The 17,362-nt window shown below is 37.3% G+C and overlaps 1 protein-coding gene across 1 annotated transcript in view; it reads right to left on the bottom strand.

Moving 5' to 3' along the window:
* LOC113906354 (zona pellucida sperm-binding protein 3 receptor-like) overlaps positions 1-17,362 on the bottom strand; it is a 63,058-nt gene that overhangs the window by 30,523 nt on the left and 15,173 nt on the right. The window contains exons 3-8 of the mRNA XM_027564360.1: positions 16,571-16,750; positions 15,401-15,500; positions 5,808-5,893; positions 5,446-5,640; positions 2,373-2,555; positions 806-1,003 (exon numbers count right to left, since the gene is read on the bottom strand). Coding sequence (XP_027420161.1) covers positions 806-1,003; positions 2,373-2,555; positions 5,446-5,640; positions 5,808-5,893; positions 15,401-15,500; positions 16,571-16,750 — 942 coding nt within the window. The remainder of the gene's footprint in view (positions 1-805; positions 1,004-2,372; positions 2,556-5,445; positions 5,641-5,807; positions 5,894-15,400; positions 15,501-16,570; positions 16,751-17,362) is intronic.

The raw sequence follows: 17,362 nt of genomic DNA, 5'->3' as shown, positions 1-17,362 counted from the left end.
ATACTATATTTTTTATTTATTTTTCACTAGGCAGCGATAGGGTATTCTTTCTGTGTGTGTGCACGCGGGTGTGTGTGTGTGTGTGAGCTAAGTGGTTTCAGTTGTGTGCCTTTGTGCCCCTATGGACACATCCCATGAAGTCCATCAGGCTCCTCTGTCCATGGGATTCTCCAGACAAGAACACTGAAGTGGGTTGTCATGCCCTCCTCCAGGGGATCTTCCACACCCTGTGGTTGAACCCACATCTCTTATATCTCCTGCATTGGCAGATGGATTCTTTACCACTAGCACCTTCTGGGAAGCCCCAAAAAGGGACCAGACTAGCCAAAAAGCTTTAATGAAAAGTAAGATATACCATTTCCAGGTCAAAGATTTTTGATTCCTTGTTCATTTTGCCTGCAAAACTGACCACTGAGGTTTTACACTGGAGTTGTTACAGATCTAAACAATCTGGATTACCATATAAATGACAGCTGCCCTAGAGGGTTACCAATTATAAAGGTGATACCCATATTTGATACCCAAGTTGATTTTTCATTTGATGCTGAATTCGAAGGGGCAGAGGCCCTTCGAAAAATCATGAAGGACATGATTTTTTAGCTCTCCCAGTCTTCAGGATGACCTTTAAAATAGCTCCTCTACTAATTTGCAAAGATCCAATAAATTAACTCTGGAAGTATTTCAAAGCATACATTTTAAGAAATCAATTGTAACCAGTAAAGTACAAAATCCGAGCACATGCTCAACATTTTCAGTGGAAAAGAAGATACCACAAATTAGAGTACACAAAACAAAGTTTACTTACATTCACACCCTTTGGATGGTGTCCACGTGAAATTTTTCTGACAAGTAAAAGTCAGAGGTTCATCTGGAATAGGTCTGTAGCCAAACTTGCATTGATATTTCAACTCGGTCCCAACTTCGAATACCTCTTGATTTTTTAGCTTGTTGTCTTTTCCATCCCAGACAGCATGAGGAATGTCTGGTAACCCAATACAACTATCTGATCATGAAAAAAATGCAAGGATGAAAGAAACCTGTTTTGGGGGTTGGCAGACTGACCCAATAAGCCTGGCACACACCCGCCCCTATCCCCAGAAAAGGTAGCTCATATTAACTGAGGGAGAAACAGATGGCAAAGGTTAGATGGGAATTCTAGGAACAGACTTGACAGCATCAACCTCTGATAGACTATTGCCAAGCACTCAAAGCACACAGCAATCCAGAGGATGTTATTGAGGCAACACACCATGGTGCAGAAAGGGGCAATATCTAGATTACTGGGTCAACCTCCAGGAGCTTAGTTCTCCTTCGATGTCAAAGCACTTCAGCATGGGAGCATCAGAGATCACTGAGGATACACAGCACAAGTTTGCTGCTAAATAAATGAAATGTTCACCTGATTCTCCTTGCCTAAAAGGGAATTAGAATAAGAGTTTTTGTGTTCCCCAGATACTATACAGATACTATAACACTGTCACCAGGAACTTCTGATTTGAGCTTAAACCTTGTTTCACATAATATTGGATTCTGCTTTTATTCCCTAATGGATATGATGCCAAAGGTATATATGGATTGAAGAAGGGGTACAGATCTGTCAAATCACATATTTATCAAATTTTGTCAGTACATATGTAAATCATCACCTATTTCTCCTAATGGCAGAAGGAAATGAATATATCACAATGTAGCAGTGGCTTCCATTGCCAAATAACTATGTAAGCTTGTGCTAGTTACTTAATCACTCTGTTCTGTCATCATTAAAATGTGATTTTTAAAAAAGTAATATCCACCTCTTAGGATCATGGTAAATACTAAATGAATTAATTGATGTCATGTACTTAGAGCAATGCTTGATATAAAGTACTTAATAATTCTTAGCAATAAGTATCATTAACCTTATGACTGAGCTGTATGTATTTAAAACTTCAAGGTATCAAGGCCAACATTAGCCCATACAGCATCTCTGTGCAAATTTTAAAATGGAACATCTTGAAGGAATTTTACCTCCATCTTTCAAAAAATTCTCAGAATATGTTTATTTTGTTAGGATGAGACAATTTACTAGTGTCTACTGAAATATTTTGTAAGGAATAAATAAATCTGCCATGTCTGTGATGTCACTGGGCTCAAAACTGTTTGATGTATATGTATAGAAAACCCTCAGATAACACAAAGAGATTACTAGCAGGAAAAGGAAAAAAAGAAAGGAAAAAACCTTTCTCCCGACATGAGAAAACTAGAGAAAAGTACTAATTTAATGTAAAATGACTCTTGGGATTTAAGTGGGCTTGTGCCTGTGAGCATGCTACACCCATATTCCTGGATAACTTTAGATGCCAGTTATGAAAATCCCTTTGGTGTATACTCACTGAGTTCACAAGTGGGAGGAGAAGGATGCCACTCATTATTAGCATCACAATGGATTAAATTGTTTCCATTGAGGATATAACCTTTCTTGCAGCTGAACAGAATAGAGTCTTTGTAGTGATAGATGGGTCCAAATCCAGACAGAATGATTCCATTTCGAACTCGTGGTCTGTGACAGACTATATCTAACGAAGCATAAAAAGGACATATGAGTTATAAAAGAGAAATGGCAATAATGATGTGATTACTATTGATATATAGTTCTCAGGGAGACTTGATACAAGCCTACATCAAGTACATACAAAGAAAATATTTTAAAGCTTTATGTATGTGTTTTTAATTCTTAGGAATCTCAGCAAAATGAGGTCCTGTCATATTAGTCCATGTGGATAAAGTCCTAATATTTCTCATCAAAGAAGTATTTGAAAAACCCATTTCATCATTACAAAGAATAGATTGGTGGTTTCCAGAGGAGGGAATGTGCAATGGGAATGAGTGATGTGGGTTAAAAGGTACAAACTTCCAGATATATAAATGAGTCATGGGGATGTGATGTACAGCCTGGTGCCTATAGTTAATAACACTGCAATACATATTTGAGAGTTGCAAAGAGAGTAGAGTCTTAATAGTCTCATCACAAGAGAAATTATTTTGTAACTATGTATGGTGAAAGATGTCAACTAGACTTATTATGATCAATTCCACTGTATATACACAAATATCATACCACTATGATGTACATATGAAATTAATATTATGTGTCAATATCTCAAAAACCCCTAATCAATATCTAAAACCCAAATTCCAAAGACCCCAAAATCTTCCTCTTCTAATGGCTTACACTCCTGGATGATTTTGGTGGTGGGTCAGTGGCCAGTTGGGAAAGGCTACCCACTCCAGTATTCTGGCGTGGAGAATTCCATGGACTATACAGTCCATGGGGTTGCAAAGAGTCAGACACAGCTGAGCAGCTTTCACTTTCATGTTCAGTGGCCAATAGTATTGATGTGATGGTTGTGATGTAGAGCAGCCAGGGCATCCCAGATCACAAGCACAGAACGAATCCCCCCTCCCCCGCCACCCCACAGCCATCAGTCATCAAGACCTGTCAGTCCTGCCACTTTTAATTCCTTCAGCATTTCTCAACTTCTCTCCAGGCCAACTGCCATTGCCTCGGCTGAAACCAGCCTCACTACTTGGCTGGATAGCTGCAGCAGATGTCTATGGGTTAAGTTCTGTCCCACTTTGAATTGTTGCTCACTCTATAGCCAGACTTCTCCTTCTAAAATGCAGCACATTTACTCCCCTGGTTAAAGCCTCTCAGTGTCTGCCCTTCACAGACATTCTGTCTGTTCTGAAGTTCTGAAGACAGACAAGGTCCTTCATAACCTAGCCCTGCAAACTTTCCAGACTCAGGTCCTGTCAATTCCAGCTCTTGCAGTGAGACTCTAGGCATTTCGAACACTTCACGATTATTTCTTTAGCCCCAGCATTGTACTAAATCAAAACAGTAAATGACACTGTGTTGTTAAAGTCCATTAAATGCCACAATTAGAGGTGTTTTATACCAGTAAGATGAGTCATTCCTGATCCTGGCATGGCTTTTAGAAATGAAAGGTAAAATATCTTCTATGCTTATCTTTTACTTTTGATCTGCTAACGTTGGTATGACTTTGTGTGCCCTGTATACATACGTGGTTAACATTACAAGTGTGGTGTCCACCCATATTTCTAGTTGTTCCAAGGAAACAGAAAACTATATTTCCTATTTCATTTATACTAGGCAGAAACAAGGGACTAGTTTGGCCAAAATTTTTAATGAAAAGCAAGATATTTTACTTCCAAGTCAAAGAATATATGAGCCCAGGACTGTCTACTTGTTCACATCCCCTGATGAACTGATTGTGGAAGTTTTGTGGTTTTCCTTAACTTATTTGTTGGCATATAATTGCTTTACAATGTTGTGCTATTTTCTGCAGCCAAAAAATAGAAGAACAAAATTGGGTCATTTGTAGTGCTGTGGATGAACCTAAAGTCTGTCATACAGAGTGAAATAAGTTAGAAAGAGAAAAACAAAAATATTGTATATTAATGCATATGTACCCATTTTCCAGTACTCTTGCCTGGAAAATCCCATGGACAGAGGAGCCTGGTGGGCTACAGTCCATGGGGTTGCTAAGAGTCAGACACGACTGAGCAACTTCACTTTCACTTTTCTCTTTCATGCATTGGAGAATGAAATGGCAACCCACTCCAATGTTCTTGCCTGGAGAATCCCAGGGACGGGGGAGCCTAATGGGCTGCCGTGTATGGGGTCGCACAAAGTCGGACATGACTGAAGCAACTTAGCAGCAGCAGCAGAATCAAGAAAGATGGTACAGGTGAGCCTGTTTGCAGAACAGGAATTTAGATGCAGATGTACAGAACAGACGAGATTTTGGATGTTTTGTGAGGGAGTTGTCAGAAGATATAAACAATCTGGATTACCATGTAAATGACTGCCCTCTAGAGGATTTCCCAAGTGAGCTGTGCACTAACAAGGAGCCTAAAAAAAAATTAAAATGTGTATATATGTATACATTTACATTGGAGAAGGAAATGGCAACCCACTCCAGTACTCTTGCCTGGAGTACTCCCATGGACGGAGGAGCCTAGTAGGCTACATACAGTCCATGGGGCCGCAAAGAGACGGACGTGACTGAGCAACTTCACTTTCACTTTCATACATTTACGTGTTGGTGATGGACAGGGAGGCCTGGCATGCTGCAGTCCATGGGGTTGCAAAGAGTCAGACACGACTGAGTGATTGAACTGACTGACTGATATATGTGTGTATATATATATATATATACATATATATACACACACACAAACAAAAACCAAACAAAGAACAAAGTTTTTACTGTTAAAAAAATCTGGGGATTTTGGTATTGATTATTATTGCAGTATAGCCTATGCTTTCTGACTAATAATAGCATATGAGTAGCTGAACAAGTGAATTAATTTAACTTTGCCTTGATTAGTTTGCCTTTGAATCATTCCATTTCTTTTAATACATTCAGTATTGTCACTTACTTTTACAAGTAGGAGGGCTTGGATACCAGACACCTATTGTTTTATTTTCCACTCTGCAAGAAATGGAGGCTTTGCCTAACATTGAGAAGTCAGGGTCACAGCTGTAGGTGACAGAAGAGCCATATGTGTAGAAATCTTCATCTCCACCATTGTGCTTCCCATTGCTGATGGTTGGAGGAGGCTTGCACTTGACAACTGAGATGAATGAAGAGGAAGAAATAATGAGGGAAGGCATACTTACAAATCTAACACTCGTGATGCAAATTCTAATGGAGTGTACAATAAGCAACAAAGAGGCACAGGTGTTTTATTACCTAACATGGTTTAGGTTTATAGTCAAGTCATAAGGAGTCTTTACTTACTTATACATTGAGGGAGAGGATCACTCCAGTCAACTCCTTTATCTTGGATCTCACAATGACTAGTAGCTGAGCCAATCAAGAAATATCTGAATAAGACAGGCCAGAGATTTTAGTGGAATTTGTCTTATTCTAAGTGTAAATTTCCAGTTCATAAGGTCTGGATGAAAAGAAATTTTATTCAACATTTAAAAATGAAAAAATAATGATCTCTTGATTACTAATTACCATTTAGGCCAATGTGGAGTTAAATTTCATCATATCAAGGAGAAAGACTTATTTTTCCATTTTTCTTTTACTTACTTATTTTTTAAACCATATTACTAAGCTTTTTCTACAGGGCATATATTCATCATAAAAAAAAAAGTAAATGTCAAGGTTTGCATTCAGAATCTTAGAACTCCACTTAAACTCTTTATCTAACAAGCTACAAATAAAGCAATACAAAAGAGTAAAAATATACTTGAGTTTCCTATATAGTTTCATTTGAATAGAAGATCCAGATAAATTGCTGATTAACAAAACAATTTTGACCTCTAATTTGAATCATTCTTCTGGCACTAGAGTTCGGCTTACTCTCATAAATCACTAACTTCCTGATTATCATCTTGTCATTCTTGCCCTTGAAACAAGTCTCAGTAATTCTTCCAGAACTTGTTACTTTAAAAAAAAATTATATATCATCTTGTTATTCTTGCCCTTGAAACAAGTCTCAGTAATTCTTCCAGAACTTGTTACTTTAAAAAAAAATTATATATCAATATATCCTGAATATCAATAACAAGTTCCTGAATAAAATAAACAAAATTTAAAAACACTTCAAAAGAGAAACATACCATAATCAAATAGGTTTATACAAAAAATGAAAGGAATCTTCAAAATTAGGAAATATATCAATATACAATATATTGTTATGAACTGAATATATGTGTCCTCCCAAAATTCATATATTGACACCCTCAACCCCAGTATGGCTGTATCTGGAGTAAGGAAGTAATTAAGGCTAAATTAAGTGATAAAGGAGGGGCCCTGATTCACTAGCATTAGAGTTCTTATAAGAAGAGACATCACAGAGCTCACTCTCTCTCAACCTCATGCATATGCAGAGGGAAGGCCATGTGACTGAATGCTATCAGACCTAAATCTAGGACTTCCAGGCTTCAGAACTGTAAAAATAAATTTCTATTGCTGTGACAGCCTGATCAGATTAATATATACATGAATAAATCTAAGAAGAAAATGACATTTGAAAAAAATCAAGCATTCTTAGCAAAAATGTCCAATATAATGGGAAACAGTGGAGACAGAGCCCTACCAAACTTAGGCAGGAAATATTAGAGTTGTTTCTGCTAAAGTCGAGAAGAAGAAAGCAAAGGCCAGTATAAGTATTTTATTTGAGATAAAATTGCTAGCATAATAATGAGAAAAAGGATACTGAGTCTAAGAGCAAACAGTAGTACCTAACCCTGATCCACTGACTGCCAACTTCTGTGTTCAGCTCCAGTCTAACCATGAAAAACATCAGACTAATTCCAACAGAGGGGCATCCTCAAAGTACCAGTAGTCCTGAAAACTGACAAGGTCACCCAAAACAACGAAACACTCGGAACTTATCACAGCCAAGAGTCCAAGGGAATGTGACAACTAAAAGTAACATGTTATCCTGGATAGAATCCTGAAACTGAAAAGTGGTACTAATAGGAGGGCAAAGACTAATAGACTTTTGCCAAGAAAATGCACTGGTCATAGCAAACACCTTCTTCCAACAACACAAGAGAAGACTCTACACATGGACATCACCAGATGGTCAACACTGAAATCAGACTGATTATGTTCTTTGCAGCCAAAGATGGAGAAGCTCCATAAAGACGACAAAAACAAGACCAGGAGCTGACTGTGGCTCAGATCATGAACTCCTTATTACCAAATTCAGACTTAAAGAAAGTAGGGAAAACCACTAGCCCATTCAGGTATGACCTAAATCAAATCCCTTATGATTATACAGTGGAAATGAGAAATAGATTTAAGGGCCTAGATCTGATAGATAGACTGCCTGATGAACTATGGACTGAGGTTCGTGACATTGTACAGGAGACAGGGATCAAGACCATCCCCATGGAAGAGAAATGCAAAAAAGCAAAATGGCTGTCTGGGGAGGCCTTAAAAATAGCTGAAAAGAAGAGAAGTGAAAAGCAAAGGAGAAAAGGAAAGATATAAGCATCTGAATGCAGAGTTCCAAAGAATAGCAAGGAGAGATAAGAAAGCCTTCCTCAGCGATCAATGCAAAGAAGTAGAAGAAAACAACAGAATGGGAAAGACTAGAGATCTCTTCAAGAAAATTAGAGATACCAAGGGAACATTTCATGCAAAGATGGACTCGATAAAGGACAGAAATTGTATGGACCTAACAGAAGCAGAAGATATTAAGAAGTGGTGGCAAGAATACACAGAAGAACTGTACAAAAAAAATCTTCATGACCCAAATAATCACGATGGTGTGATCACTGACCTAGAGCCAGACATCCTGGAATGTGAAGTCAAGTGGGCCTTAGAAAGCATCACCACGAACAAAGCTAGTGGAGGTGATGGAATTCCAGTTGAGCTATTCCAAATCCTGAAAGATGATGCTGTGAAAGTGCTGCACTCATTATGCCAGCAAATTTGGAAAACTCAGTAGTGGTCACAGGACTGGAAAAGGAGGTCAGTTTTCATTCCAATCCCAAAGAAAGGCAATGCCAAAGAATGCTCAAACTACCGCACAATTGCACTCATCTCACATGCTAGTAAGGTAATGCTCAAAATTCTCCACGCCAGGCTTCAGCAATACGTGAACCGTGAACTTCCTGATGTTCAAGTTGGTTTTAGAAAAGACTGAGGAACCAGAGATCAAATTGCCAATATCCGTGGATCATGGAAAAAGCAAGAGAGTTCCAGAAAAACATCTATTTATGCTTTATTGACTATGCCAAAGCCTTTGACTGTGTGGATCACAATCAACTGTGGAAAATTCTGAAAGAAATGGGAATACCAGACCACCTGACCTGCCTCTTGAGAAATCTGTATGTAGATCAGGAAGCAACAGTTAGAACTGGACATGGAACAACAGACTGGTTCCAAATAGGAAAAGGAGTACGTCAAGGCTGTATATTGTTACCCTGCTTATTTAACTTATATGCAGAGTACATCATGGGAAACGCTGGACTGGAAGAAACACAAGCTGGAATCCAGATTTCCGGGAGAAATATCAATCACCTCAGATATGCAGATGACACCACCCTTTTGGCAGAAAGTGAAGAGGAACTAAAAAGCCTCTTGATGAAAGTGAAAGTGGTGAGTGAAAAAGTTGGCTTAAAGCTCAACATTAAGAAAATGAAGATCATGGCATCCGGTCCCATCACTTCATGGGGAATAGATGGAGAAACAGTGAAAACAGTGTCAGACTTTATTTTGGGGGGCTCCAAAATCACTGCAGATGGTGAATGCAGCCATGAAATTAAAAGACACCTGCTCCTTGGAAGGAAAGTTATGACCAACCTAGATAGCATATTCAAAAGCAGAGACATTACTTTGCCAACAAAGGTCCATCTAGTCAAGGCTATGGTTTTTCCTGTGGTCATGTATAGATGTTAGAGTTGGACTGTGAAGAAGGCTGAGTGGCGAAGAGTTGATGCTTTTGAACTGTGGTGTTGTAGAAGACTCTAGAGAGTCCTTGGACTGCAAGGAGATCCAACCAGTCCATTCTGAAGGAGATCAGCCCTGGGATTTATTTGGAAGGAATGATGCTAAAGCTGAAACTCCAGTACTTTGGCCACCTCATGCGAAGAGTTGACTCATTGGAAAAGACTCTGATGTTGGGAGGGATTGGAGGCAGGAGGAGAAGGGGATGACAGAGGATGAGATGGCTGGATGGCATCACTGACTCGATGGACGTGAGTCTGAGTGAACTTCGGGAGTTGGTGTTGGACAGGGAGGCCTGGCGTGCTACGATTTGTGGGGTCACAGAGAGTCGGACATGACTGAGTGACTGAACTGAATTGAACTGAATGAAATCTGAATAAAGGTCAGACTTCAGCTAATGATTATGTCTCAATACTGCTTCAAGAGTTGTAACAAGGGTGTCACACTGATGTTAAATGTTAACACTAGAGGAAACTTGGTATAGGGCATATGGGAGGTAGCTGCACTATCCTCATAATTTTTCTGTAAATCTAAAACAGATCAAAAAATATATATGGTTTAAAAATGCTGAAAAAAAATTAGAAAGGAAAAATAATAGTATCATTATTTTCAGATGACATTTCCTTCTCCAGAGGATCTTCCCAACCCAGAGATCGAATCCCAGTCTCCAAGACGCTTTATCATCTGAGCCACCAGGGAAGCCAACCAGAGAATTAATCATGGACTTTAATAAATGGTGGCAAGACAATATGAAATCCACCTAAGGAAAGATAAAATTGGCTAGTGCCTCTGAACTCTGAATTAAAACATTAAACCATAAAAGTAGTTGAATAATTGTGGATAATTACAATCTTCAAGCAAGGAAGGCCTTTTGACTATAACTCAAATCCAAAAGCCTTTAAAAAAAAAAAAAAGATTGATAAGTTCAACATATATGGCACATACATTTTGCTTGGCAAGAAAGAGGAAGGAAAGTGAAAGGAAAGGATGACAAGTCAAAGGAAAGATGACACAGTGAGAAAAAAATACTGTAATTCATTGACATTTAAAAAGAAAAAATATAGATATCTTTTTGTTGTAGTTCAGTAGCCAAGTTGTGTCCAACTCTTCACAACTCCATGGACTGTAGTACGCCAGGTTTCCCTGTCCCTCCCCATCTCCGAGAGTTTGCCCAAGTTCATATCCATTGAATCGGTGATGCCATGCAACCATTTCATCCGCTGTCGCCCTCTTTTCCTTATGCCCTCAATCTTTCCCAACATCAGGGTCTTTTCCAATGTGTCATTTGTTCTCATCACATGGTCAAAGTGCTGGAGCTTCAGCTTCAGCATCAGCTGAACATCTTTCAGATATATGAAATATGCTCAACATCACTTGTAAATAGAAAAATGCACATTAAGACTACAGGGAAACCATTCAACAGCAGCAGAATACACATTTTCCCAAGCACCCAGAGAAATTCATCAGGAAAAATTATACCCTGGACCATGAAATAAATCTCAGCAGACATATAAAAATTTAAATCATGCAATGTATATTTTCTGACTGTAATGGAATTAAACTAGAGACAAATAACAGAAAGACAAGAGAAAAATCTCAAAACAATTGAAAATTAAATAGCACAGTTCTAAATAATCCATGGTCAAAGGGAAATCTCAAAGGAAATTAAATACACAGAATAAAAATGAAACTATAACATAAGAGAATGTGTAGAACACAGATAAATCAGTGCTGAAATGGAGTTTCATAGCAATAAATGCTTACATTGGAAAATAGAAAAGTTCTCAAATCAGGAATCGAAATTCCTACTTCAAGAAACATGAAAAAAGAAGAAGCCATAAACCCAAAGCAAGGAGGAAAAAGGAAACAAAAGCAGAAATCAGTAAGTTTAAAACAGGAAAACAATAAGAAAATAATTAAACAAAAAGCTGACTCTTAAAAAAAAAATGATAAAATTGGTAAATCTCTTATAAGATTGATAAAGGTAGAAGACAGAAGTCAGCAATATCATGAATATCATGAAATGAAACAGAGAATTTCACTACAGATCCTGAAGCCATTGAAGGAAGAATAAAGGAATGAACAATTTTATTCTCTTTTTTTTTTTTTTTTTAAATAATCCGTGAGCTTAGGGTTCCCGCCCGGGGGACAAAGGCCCGACGCGCGGGGCTCACCCGGGCCCTCCCAGTCGATCCAGCGCCTCCGCGAAGCCAGAGGCGGGCCAAGGGACCTGCCCTGGAGGCGAGCCAGGCGCAAGTGTAGGCGCCAGCTCTCCCCGCCCGTTCTCCCTATCCTCCGGGCCGGCGGCAGCGGCAACAGTAATAACCCCACCGCCCGGGCGACCGCTTCACTTCAGCCGCGGACAATCCAATTTTAGTCTCATAAATTCAACATCTTAAAAGAAAAAGAATAATTCTTTGAAAAGTACAAAATGCAACAAAGTCAAAATAAACAATTTGAGTAATCCTAGAACTATTAAAGAAATTGACTTCATAATTAAGAGTACAGGAAAAGAAATATATAGGCCCAGATAGTTTTATAGGAGAATTCTGTCAGATATTTTTAAAAAAATTATTTTCCACAATATCTCCTGGAAAACTGAGGAGAAAAGAACACTTCTTAACTCACTTTATAATGCTTATCATTACTCATGTATCAAATTCAGACATAGTACAAAAAAAAGAAAAATATAGACCAATTTATTTCTCTTAAAAGTATCCACAAAAATCCTCAGCAAAATATTAGAAAATCAACCCAAGAATTTGTAAAAAACAATGATGCATCATGTCCAAATGAAACTTATTTGAGGTAAACAGTTTTAAAACTTGAAAACTAGTCAGTGTAGCCCATCATACCAACAGGATTAAAAAAAAAAGAAAAATTATGTGATCATATGCACAGTGATGAATAACAAACATTTTTTAAAAATCCGTAAGCTTTCATGATAAAATCTGTCAGTAAACTAAGAATAGAGGAGCACTTCTCAATAAAGAGCATCTATTAAAAAAAAAAAAAAAAGCCTGTACTAACATACTTAATGGTGGAAGATTGAAGCTTTTCTCCAAGATTGGGAATAAGGCAAGGGTGTCCACAGTCACCGTGGTTGTTCAACATAGAATTAGAAGTTCTAGCTAGCACAATAAGGAAAGAAAAATAAATAAAAGACATACACATTGTGAAGGCAGAAAAAAAATGTTTCTATTAATAGATGACATTAATGTTTAAGTAGAAAATCACAAGCAACCTACAAAAACAAAACAAAAATCTTTCAGAACTAGTTTAGTGGGTTCAGTAAGACAGCAGGACAAAGATCAACACACAGGATCAATCATATTACTATATACCAAGAACAGATATGAGAAAATCAAACTTTAAGAGACAATGCCATTTACCATTGCTCCAAAGAAAATGATACAAATATAGATATAAATATAATAAAATATGTATATAAAATATGCACTAAAAGTTACAAAATTTTGAAAAAGAAATTTTAAAAGACTTACGTAAATGGAAAAGAGCATTGTATTCATGAATTGGGAGACTAGACATTTTAAAGATGTCAAATTCTATACAGAATGCAAGACTTACCAAAATTCTAGCAAAGTTTGTCGTGGACATAGAGAAGTTTATTCTAAAAGCTATATGGAAATACACAGAACCTAGAATACCTAAAACAATTTTGAAAAACAAAAAGGGGGTGAAAGGAATTTCTCTACCCAACGTTGACTTCCTATGTAGCTATAGTAATTAAGACAGTGTGGTGTTGGCAGAAAAATAGACCCAGTGGAACAAAATGAAAACCCAGAAATAGATCCACACAAGCACACAGTGTCAAAGACTAAACGATAAATTCTTAGACTTGACACCAATAAAATGATGCCTAAAAGAAAATTGAAAAGTTGCACCTCACCAAAATTAAAAACCTTAACCCTGTGAAAGATCTGTGAAAAGGATGAGAAATCAAACTACAAACTAGAGGAAAACATTAGCAAATCATATATCCAACAAAGGACGAGTATACAGAATATATTTTTAAAAAAATCTGAAAATTCAATGGTAAAAAGCTAAATAATCCAGTTAGAAAATGGGCAAAAGATATGAACAGATATAGAAAGGGACAACAGAGGATCAGATGGTTGCATGGCATCACTGACTCAATGGACATAAGTTTAAGCAAACTCCCACAGATGGTGAAGGACAGGGAAGCCTGGTGTGCTGCAGTCCATGGGGTCGCAGAGTCAGACACAACTGAATGACTGAGCAACAATCATGGAGGAAGATACAAATGGCAAATAAGCACATAAAAAGAAGTTCAACATCAATGTCTATGACAGAAATACAAACTAAAACCACAGTGAGATATCACCACACCTATCGAAGTGTCTAAAATAATTGGCAACATCAAATGCTGATGTGGATGGTACGGATTAGTCTGACATTGCTGATGGGAACATAAAATGGTTCGACATCTCTGGAAAACAGGCAATTTCCTTTAAAAATTAAATCTATGACTATTATATGACCCACCTATGTATCTACCCCAGAAAAAAATGAAGACGTAAGTTCACATTTACACACACACAAAACCTATATGCAAATGTTTTCAACAGGTGAATGGCTAAACAAATTTCATACCATGAAATATAGTCTCAGCAATAAAGTCCCACACACACGGAGAGAGAAATGAAACCTGAATAAGGTTAATGAATTATATCAGTGTCAATTTCTTGATTGTGATACTGTACTACAGTCATGGAAGACAGTACCACTGGGACAAACTGAAACAATAATGTATAGAATCTCTCTCTGCTGTTTCTTGTGACTGCATATCAACCTACACATCTCAAATTAATAAGTTTTTTAAAACTACAAGGAAGTTTTATTTTCTAATCTGAATGGGCAATCCTCAATTGAAGAGATGGTGGGAAAATAGATGTTTGTTTGCATTACAAAATTGTACAAAGTCTGTGAAGAGAAATTTAGCAATATTTATCAATATTTTAAAGTATCATTTCTGTGATCCTGTAATCCTACTTCTGGGAATTTTTCCTACAGACATAACTGCATGCATGCAAAATATCATGTACAGAAAATTATGCATCAGGGCATTGTAGGTAATAACACAAGAATAGAAACTCACAAATTCTATCAATAGGAACCATTAAATAAACTATGATAAGCTATGATTCATCCACTGAAAAACTATACAGCTGTAAACATATATGCACAGAATGAGGAAACAGCACATGAATATCAGAGATCTCCAGTACATATGTATCTTAGTCCAAGGTGCTATAATGGAATATCATAGATTGATGGTTTAAACAACAGAAATTTATTTCTCACAGTTCTGGAAGTTGGAGATCAGGACACCAGCATGATCATGTTGCAGCAAGAACCCTCTTCCTGGATTGTAAGTGGCAGTCATCTTGCTGTGTCCTCACATGGTGCAAACAGAAAGGAAACTAGCTCTGCGTTTCATCTTATATTGGGCCTAATCCCATCATGCGGGCTCCACTCTTATGACTTCATTAACTTCCAAAGGCCTTATCTCCAAATACTATCACACTGAAAATCAGGGTTCAACATACAAATTTGGGAAGGATACAAACATTCAATCCATGGCAATATTGTTAAGTGAACAAAATAAAAGCAAGGTTTAAACTAACATGGGTAGTCAGCTGTCTTCTGTGTGATAAAGTACTCATTTGTATTTACACATGTAAAAACTAAGAAAATAAATCAGAAACTAAAGTCACTGCCTGTCAGTGGGCAGAGAGGAATGAGATGGACGGGAAGTAAGAATTCTGGATGATACTTTTCCATATCATTTTATTTTTGAAATATGTGAATGCATTATCTACATATAAAAAATTAATTGCAAGGAAAAGTATTGCTTTGGATTGCCTTATACTTACCCCTCTGAGCAGCTAAATTCTACAGTTGAACCAAAAAGAAAATCTGTCTTAACTTCTATTTTCCCATTTGGTAAGTCTCCTAGGTTTCTGCATTGCTTCTCTAGAAGGAAAATGAAATTAATGACTGATTACAATTACTGAATAGCAGTAATGGGGGCGGGGGGGGAGTCTGATTGATTGGCTTTAACTGCTACTTCCACATAAACACAGAAAATTTTTTCAAAACTTATTTCTTTGTTAAATTTTTTTAATATAAATGTATTTATTTTAATTGGAGGTTAATTACTTTACAATATTGTATTGGTTTTGCCATATATCACCCTGACTTACTGAACTTTATATTTTGAGGAAAAATAAAAGTAAACATTTATCCCATTTTTCGAATATTTTAAAAAATTTTAAAAGAAGAAAAAATATGCTTATATTTGATGGCTTAGTTAGATCATTGTGATAATAAAGGATGGACAAGTTATCCATGTAAAGTATGTTCTAAAAATATCTGTCCTTGGTCACAAGGAAACAAAAGAAAGGAAAATATTCTTTATTTTTACTGTTAGCAAAATATCTGTGTATATTTCCAACAGACTGGCTCCAAATACTGGCTTCAATTACTATAGGTAATGTTAATTTTAAAGACTACTTTCATCAAAGTAGTCTTTGAATTAAAGAATTTATTAAGTTCTTAAGAGAACTCCACCCCCTCCACCCCCCCCCAAAAAAAGTACAGTGGATATACAGCTTGGACTATAAAAAAAGCTGAGAGCCAAAGAATTGATGCTTTTGAACTGTGGTGTTGGAGAAGACTCTTGAGAGTCCCTTGGACTGCAAGGAGATCCAACCAGTCAATCCTAAAGGAAATCAGTCCTGAATATTCATTGGAAAGACTGATGCTAAAGCTGAAAATCCAATACTCTGGCCACCTGATGGAAGAACTGACTCACTGGAAAAGACCCTGATGCTGGGAAAGGTTGAAGGCAGGAGGAGAAGGGGATGACAGAGAACTAGATGATTAGATGGCATCACCGACTCGATGGACGTGAGTTTGAGCACGCTCTGAGCATTGATGTTGGAAAGGGAAGCCTGGGGTTCTGCAGTCCATGGGGTCGCAAAGAGTCAGACATGACTGAGCAACTGAACTGACAGGTGAGAAAAATAAACTTTGATACCTACTAGCACAAAAAACAAGATAGTCCCATGAGCCTCTATCATTACAAGTAACTGAACTTGGTTTGATTCTGCTATAACCAGGAAGGCAGGTGTACTTCAGTGTAGTTCCAGTTTTGAAGTCTTTGTTATTCAACTTGTTGTCTGGAGAAGCAAACTGTAAATCAGGTGGAGGACCACAATCTCCTGGATACCAAAATGACAAGGAGAATCAAGTTATAGATTAGGACATTGCACCTCAATTATTCAGTAATAGGACTTTTAGAGCAGAGATCATGCTCCTCTTTATCATGACTCCTATTACTCTGCTGTTCAATGAAAACATAGTAAACAATCCATAAAGCATGTTTGTTGTTTGATAACAATGACAATAATGGGAAAAGGCAGAAAAAATTCATCCTTCCTCTCCCGTATATGTGATAATTTGTCAGAAAATGGAAAAACAGACCTGAATTTCATCATTATATTAGATTCCCCAATCTACATATTCAGAACACTGGCATTTATACCTTGCCATGTAATCCTATCTTCTTGTCTGAGAAATAATATATATTTTAGCAATAATAGCATTATATAAGATTAGTTGGCTCAGGAGTCAGAAATGAGGAGACATTTCCTTATGTCCTTTAGGACCCTTGGGATTTTTTTTTTTCTTTTTTTCCCTCTACTAGTTCTTTTTTAAACTTGTTTTTTAATTGGAGGAAAATTGTTCACAGTGTTGTGTTGGTTTCTGCCATACAACAATGTGATCAGCCATAGTTATGTATGTATCCCTTCCCCTCATTCCACCCTTCCAGG

Source organism: Bos indicus x Bos taurus, chromosome 16 (genome assembly GCF_003369695.1).
Source record: "Bos indicus x Bos taurus breed Angus x Brahman F1 hybrid chromosome 16, Bos_hybrid_MaternalHap_v2.0, whole genome shotgun sequence".
NCBI classification, from domain to species: Eukaryota; Metazoa; Chordata; class Mammalia; order Artiodactyla; family Bovidae; genus Bos; species Bos indicus x Bos taurus.
This window is presented reverse-complemented; position numbering and strand designations above follow the sequence as displayed.